This window comes from Lolium rigidum, chromosome 3 (assembly GCF_022539505.1).
Source record: "Lolium rigidum isolate FL_2022 chromosome 3, APGP_CSIRO_Lrig_0.1, whole genome shotgun sequence".
In the NCBI taxonomy this organism is placed as follows: Eukaryota; Viridiplantae; Streptophyta; class Magnoliopsida; order Poales; family Poaceae; genus Lolium; species Lolium rigidum.
The window spans coordinates 8,403,358-8,410,168 of record NC_061510.1 but is presented as its reverse complement, the minus strand read 5'-3'; the positions used below and the strand labels follow the sequence as shown (position 1 = coordinate 8,410,168).

The 6,811-nt window shown below is 42.1% G+C and overlaps 1 protein-coding gene across 2 annotated transcripts; it reads left to right on the top strand.

Annotated features, from left to right (window-relative positions):
- The first annotated feature begins 760 nt into the window (after positions 1-760).
- LOC124701139 (dentin sialophosphoprotein-like) lies at positions 761-5,134 on the top strand. 2 transcript variants are annotated; one of them, XM_047233183.1, is made up of 5 exons: positions 761-1,077; positions 1,224-1,362; positions 1,630-1,752; positions 1,834-2,068; positions 3,294-5,134. In XM_047233183.1, exons 2-5 carry the CDS (start codon positions 1,240-1,242, stop codon positions 4,655-4,657), a joined length of 1,845 nt encoding a protein of 614 aa, XP_047089139.1. In that variant the 5' UTR covers positions 761-1,077; positions 1,224-1,239; the 3' UTR covers positions 4,658-5,134. The 2 variants fall into 2 exon arrangements, with proteins under 2 accessions (XP_047089139.1, XP_047089141.1); XM_047233185.1 differs by having other exon boundaries at positions 761-1,078; positions 1,216-1,362.
- The last annotated feature ends 1,677 nt before the right edge of the window (positions 5,135-6,811 follow it).

The following is a 6,811-nucleotide window of genomic DNA, read 5'->3' as shown; positions in this document are numbered from 1 at the left end:
TTCCTTGTTCCACCGGTCCTCGTAGCAACGCGGTCGTGACTTACAAAGTGGACAATCAAAAGCAAGATGAAAACGACACTTGCATCAAAACCTTGGAATTCCATACTTTTAATCTAGACTAGAAACACATCAGAATTATTGTTAATACTACTACCACTAGTAATAAACTGGAACCCTGCATCCATATGCATTTATCAGTTAGTCGTTGGCTTGATTAGTGTGTAGTAGGAAATACAGATGATGAGCGAGGCCGACAGGGATCCATTCCATCCGCGCTCCCAACCCCCTTCGACAGTTGACACGCAAACAAACAAAGATCATCGGCAGCATCACACATCCACACACCACATTACTTTACTTATCCATCCAAGGACACAGTGTCACAGGGGGGTCAAGATATGATATTATCTTGATTCTACCAAGGAATTTCATCACAAGACCATTCTTTAGTAGTCTAGTCATCGGTACCTAATTTCTGCAGAAAATTTAGTTACAATTCCAGGCAAATTTTCTTCCAGACTAGCAGATCTCATGGTAGAAGATATATTTTGACTATAGTAAAGAATGGAAGTGCAGTAGAACCGATCCAAGTTCCCAGCAGTTCCAAAATCCCAACTTTTTCAACCCCAACAGTGGACGGGTCGTACTGCCGTCCAATTGTGGTTCAGTGAAAAATACTCCCAGAAGAAAAGAAAACGAAAAACGGCAGCAGAGCAGAGCAGAGGAAGTGAAGAAAAAGTAAGAGAGAGGTTGAGTAGAGCAGCACAGTAGCTGACAGCCAGCCGAGACGGGACAGCAGCAGCCAGAACAACCACAGCTGAGGCTGAGCTGAGCTCTCCCCCCTACCTACCTCCATCCCTCACTCCCAGATCGACTGTCCAGTAAAAAGAAGCACACAGATTCTTCATCGGAGTTGGAGGTAGGGGAGAAAACAACAGCGACGCCCGAGATGTGGTGAAAGAGAGGGCTTGGCTTTGGCAAACAAAGAAAGAAAGAAAAACATCACAAGAAAAGCATGCACAAAGGAGGCGACCAGTAGCCCCCTGCTCCTGCTCCGCATCCGCCTCCAATTATTCGGTGAGCTCGCCCGATATTTTCTTCTTCTTTTTAATCCACGTCTATCTGGATGCTTGCGTCTTACTTTTCCTCGTTTCTGTTGGTCGATTTGCTTGATCTGAATTAGCTTTTCTGTTTCTGTTGGTTGTTGATGGATACAGGAGAGAGAGAGAGAGAGAGATCATGGCGGCGGTCATGGATTTGGATCTCAACTGCTCGCCACCGGAGCCGGAACCGCCAGTCCAGCAGGACCACCACCGCCTCCAGCGCGCAATGCTCCGCCAAGAACACACCTTCCGCCACCAGGTGATTTGCTTCATATGAAATTCGTTTCTTTTTTTCTTCTTCTATACCAGCTAGCTGCTGATGTAATTCTTGGTCAAAAAAAGAAAGAAAAATAACCAACGAATAAAGTTATCATTTTTCTAGTAATTCGTCCTCTCAGATGGAATAATAAATATACTTAATCTATTTTGCTATACTGCTGGGTTGATAAAGTTGATTAATTTGACTGGTAAATAGTAGTAGTATTGCTCACTCCCTCATGTGGATCGATGCATCTACTTGTGATAGGTGAAGGACCTGCATCGGATGTATTGGTCTCACAACAATCTCCCCAACGGTAGGCCCTTCTGGGAGCAGCAACCCGGCAATGTGTTGTATGCTCGGCATTCCCTGGATGGTTCTTCTCACATGGTGAGCTATGCAATCTCGAGAAAACAGTCACCTCAACGTTTCCCAAATTCGTGCTGCTAAATGACTTCTTTGATATCACAGATGGATTTGAATGAAAGCGGAACTCATCAAGATGTGTCGCGTCGTTTCTATGAGCTACGTGCAGAGAATTTGGGTGTCGAGGGTTCTTCCAGGAGAAAACCTGATCATGGTGGTGGACAGGTGAGGTCTGGCTACCGCCCTATGATCGATTTAGAGAGACTGGCAACATCGGAAGACGACGATGATGTGGAGATTATATCTTCTGCCCGGTTCAGTGACTACACCAACCGCAAAGGTGGGTTCTTGGATTATTGCAGGCTATGACCCATCTTACTTCTGGTGAATTAAGGAGCATTCCTACTTGGCCTGTGTAGATTATTGAATGATAGCTAATGCCAATACATCATCTAATGTCAAAACTTTTACTTTGCTTCACTTTGAGGTGGTTCAAAGAAAGAATAACTATCTCAAGCATAACTGACACAAATGCAAAGCCAAGTGCCTGCTAAACATTGAGTTGCTTCAAAAGAATGGTCCTTGTGATTGGAACACGAAGAGCCATATTCCGTGCATACTAACGTGTTTTGGTTCTGCAAGATTGCACTGTAACAATGTAAAAAAATGCCTTATTTTGATTTACACAATGCCAATGCCAATATAGGGTAATTAATTCGATGAAACAATACGACTCCTCTAAATTTCTGATCTTTTATTTTGCTGAGCTGAAATATCCATTTAGGTTGGAACCAACAGGGCTGCTTCTTGTGTAATTCTTCCTAGGCATGATTTTATTTGTTTGTATTGTTGATATTTGACCAAGAAAATGGCTCATTGAGTAGTTCATGTCTTAAGGTGAGGTCATTTAACCATTGTTAATAAGCATAGGGTCTCAAAGATCAAGTGTTATTACTCACTGCACTTGATTGTGTCCATTACATATCCTGTATTTGACAGTATAACAATATGGTAATAAGCCAAGTTAATATGTTGTGATTCCATTTTTAAATACTTCTTATCAATATCAACGCATGAAAGTATCAATCAAGTTGATGCGTTCAAAATATGGTCTGCAGTTTGATCATCTTTTATCTAATCAGCGCCACTACAAAATCTGTTTATTTCATTTAGAATAGCAGAAATGCAGGTACCCAGAGTCCCTATTGTTATTTTTACACCATTATACAATGTTCCATGAGTCATATGATTGCCCTCCCAAATAGTCATTTTTTTATGAGGAATATTCTATTTCAGACTCTACTGGAGAAAATAAGCTTTTGAGTCCTGTATATCATTGTAACTAAAATTGTTTTGACCATCTCAATAGTTCGTGCATATGAAAGTTACAGACTCAATGAACTCTTCTGTAAACACTCCATGGATATAGTTAGTGTAGCTCTTGACTAATAGTATAACTCTTCCCGTGTAGGCTCATATTATGCATTATTTTTTGTAAGTCGACTGGAGAAGTGTGAGAGTCTCCTGGAGTATTCTCTTAATCCTTTATCTTTTCAATATTTCAGGTTCAACTGGATCTAGTGATACCCCAGACAGTCATTCACCTGTCAAAGAAAAGATTACTGCATCTGGAGGCATGCTTATTGACCTGAATGTTGCTCAAGAAAATGATTTCAGTGGTTTCGCTGATCCTTCGAAAGTGTTCTGTTCTCTTTTGTCTAGTTCAAGTACGATACAGTCTGGTGAATGCTGCGGTAACTCCAGCAAAGCATTCCACATGGCAGGCGAATCTAGCGTTGGATCATCAAAAGGGTCCTCGATCACAGTTGTAACATCCATCTCTGCTCCAGATAGCGCCAGGAAAGTGATAGCTGCAGGATTTTGTGACCCTCAGAGCAGTTCTCAGCCTTTGCATGTTGACGCTTCTAAACATGTCACGCATTTCAGAGGAAATATCCAGCATCACCATACACTACACGAGGTTTCGGGATTGAGTTCTCAGGGCAACATGGGATTTCCTCGTGAAGCATTCTCAGTTGGGTCAGGTGGTAGAAATGCTTCTTCTGATCAAAATAGGGATAACCAAAGGGGTTTTGACTTAAATGGTGAAATGGAGGGTTTTGACTTAAATGTGTCAGTTGGAAGCATCGAGTTGCCATCAACGATAGCCAGCAGTTTGAGTGAGAATCATTTGAATGGTGATGGTAGTGAAAAACTTGCATCCAGCCTTTACTTCACTGAAAATGAGGGCCAGCGAAATGTTTCTTCCGTTGAGAGTCCAACTATCAGAGATTGTCGCGAGGCTGATAGTATCGATGGCAACAGTGTACGGTCACCAGAGTCTGGAATTGCAACTAACAGACAAATTTCGATTCCAGAAACTCCTCAAGGCCGTGACTATGCTTGTCCAAGATTGAGACCGTCGAGCAACACATCACCAAATAATCTGGATACTACCAGCATGCACCAACCAGGTACAGAAGAAGATGAAAAAATCGCAGCCACGGCAGCCGAGACGCTTGTTTCCATATTCACGGATAACTCTGCATGGATCACAGACAGCCGCTGCAGCAACAACAAGACAGATGACCGGGAAGCAAGCGACGAACCTCAGGTTTCACTGGATTCTTTCGAGGAAGGTGTGATGAACCTGGAGCAGATGAGAGACGACGCTGACTCGATCCCCGTGAGAGCACCGGACAAGGACGGGCCGTCCTGTGGGATTAAGCTGAAGAGAGGGAGAGGAATGAGAGACTTCCAGAGGGAGATACTGCCCGGGCTCGTCTCCCTGGCCAGGCACGAGATATGCGACGATTTGCACGCTATAGGGTACGAGCTCAGGAAGACTCGGAGGAGAAACCCCGGGGACAAGTATGCCCCGTCGACCCGATCACGACTACCTAGACGCTGTTCTAATGCATGGAATTAAATGAGAATTTTTCATGTTGACGCACCAGTACTCTGGGTCGTATCTCACAAGCGCCGAGAAACAGAGGGTTTAGGTGAGTTCAAAGGACAATTGTAAGTTTCTAACCAGCTCTGTGAATATTGCTGCGTATGAAGCTCTAGCTGAAGACCCCGGTGTGTCGCTGCTAGCCATCATTCGGTCGGAGAAGGATTATTTTTTTGGCTAAAAATCTACAGGCTTCGCGACGACGCTGAGAAGTGCTAGATTGTGCCTTTGGTAGACGCAGATTTATATTTAGCAAGTGATGGTAAACCTGAAACTTTTCTTTTTGTAACCTGGAATCCTTTGGATGGATTGATGCTCCATAGAACAAGGCTCCTTGTGTGTACATCGTTTACTGTATCTGTTAGGATAATTGATGAGCTGCCATATGAGGAATTGTGGTCCAAATATTTGCCGTGTGCGATAAAGCATCGAAGTGGAACATATTTGGCAATGCTACAGTGAGAACCTGCCAAATGCCATGGACTACTGTTGCATTGCATCTTTGTGTAAAGTAGCAACACACAAATAACGCCAGGAACTTGCTTACATTTTATTTTTATTTTTTTACCATAAAAGGACCAGCCGGCTAGTCTTTTTTCATGCATTTTGTGGAAAAAAACATACTAACCTTTTATTCCTTTTTGTGAGAAAAGCATCTAATTTTGTGGCGGTTTTTAGAACCTAGGTACATCGAAACTCACTCTAAAACTTAGATAAAACATAAAACATGTTTGCAAGTTTTGAAAAATAAAAGCCCACACACATATGTATTGGTTGGAACTTGGAACGTAGGCTTGTAATTATTCATAAAAATGCAATTGTACCATTCTCATTTTCTCATTTTTTGTAACACCTAATAAATGATCATATTATATTGTTCACATTTTAATTGGTAATTTTCTAAAAAAATAGATCTTACACCGAATAATCATATTTTTCTACGGGATACAGGGATTGTATAAATATATATATTATTATTTGGTGTGAGCTCAAATTATTATTTTTCTCAAAAAAATTCATATTATTTTGCTCAAATTTAATATGAAAGTCCTTTTTGCAAAGTTATACGAAGTGTGTAACCCTTGTTCAGACTAGTACTTTCCACAAGCCATGAACTACTGTTGCATTGCAGGAGTTTTCAGCGTAGCCAAGATGTAATAGTACATAAGGCCAGAAACTTGCGACTACACCATTTTCTTAGTTTTTCTTTTATGTTTTTTCGGAAGGAGCCTTTTTTGCTTAGTTTTCGAAGTGGGTACAGGGGAGCCACTGAATTCCTGTCAACGTTACATCGGTGTGCAGTGTATAGCAAGACGTATAACATCATAAAAGACCACAAATTCTCTTAACAATTAGTGGTACAAACACGGAAGCAGCTACTATAATCCACGGACGCCATCGAGTCCGATGCAAGTGTAGAAAGTGAGAAAGAAGCATGCTACCAAATTTATCTAGTACCAAATCAGATTACCATGTCAAGGCGCGAGAGTCTGATGCATGTACCTCTGCATCACCGCATGAACTCTTTTAGATTTTCGCGTGCAAAGTTGCGCACTGGGATGGAGCAGCAGCAGGCATAGACGCATAGTGGTGTTGGTGAAAAGACGCCATGATCTACGATATACTGTAGCTGGCCAATCTCAAAGATATCGTCATGATTTTTCCCACCATTCTTACAGATTTTGCAGAATGACATGAACATGCATGCCCTCATTCGAAATTGCGATCGTTCTTGCATCTGCACAATGTCAGGAACATGCTCTCGTGAGATACATCATCCTGAGAGCACGGTAGCACTGTTACTACACCGCACACTGTACACTGTTACTGCACTAGTGAGATTAGGCAGAATATAATGCTAGTCTCATTGCATCAACTACACTTGTTGGCTTGTTGCTGTCTCAGTGGGTCGGGAGCATGATGATAGAACCGTACACTCCAGTGTTTGCCATCGAAACGACAGTGCACAAACGGTCTGATTATGGCTGCTGCATCGATTCGATCTTCCTCTCTTATTTTTCTCTCTTTTTTGGGACGAACATGTCTGCAGTTAGGGAATGTAGCAGCGGATGGACATCAGCTGCTAAGTACAATTGATTCTTAATTTGCATGGATCTAGTTGCAGAAAGC

Excerpts from the sequence above, each read along its gene's own strand:
- LOC124701139 (XM_047233183.1), top strand. The coding sequence starts at position 1,240 with ATGGCGGCGGTCATGGATTTGGATCTCAACTGCTCGCCACCGGAGCCG. Across the intron at positions 1,753-1,833 it reads TGGATGGTTCTTCTCACATG|ATGGATTTGAATGAAAGCGG; the intron begins GTGAGCTATGCA and ends TTGATATCACAG. Across the intron at positions 2,069-3,293 it reads TGACTACACCAACCGCAAAG|GTTCAACTGGATCTAGTGAT; the intron begins GTGGGTTCTTGG and ends TCAATATTTCAG.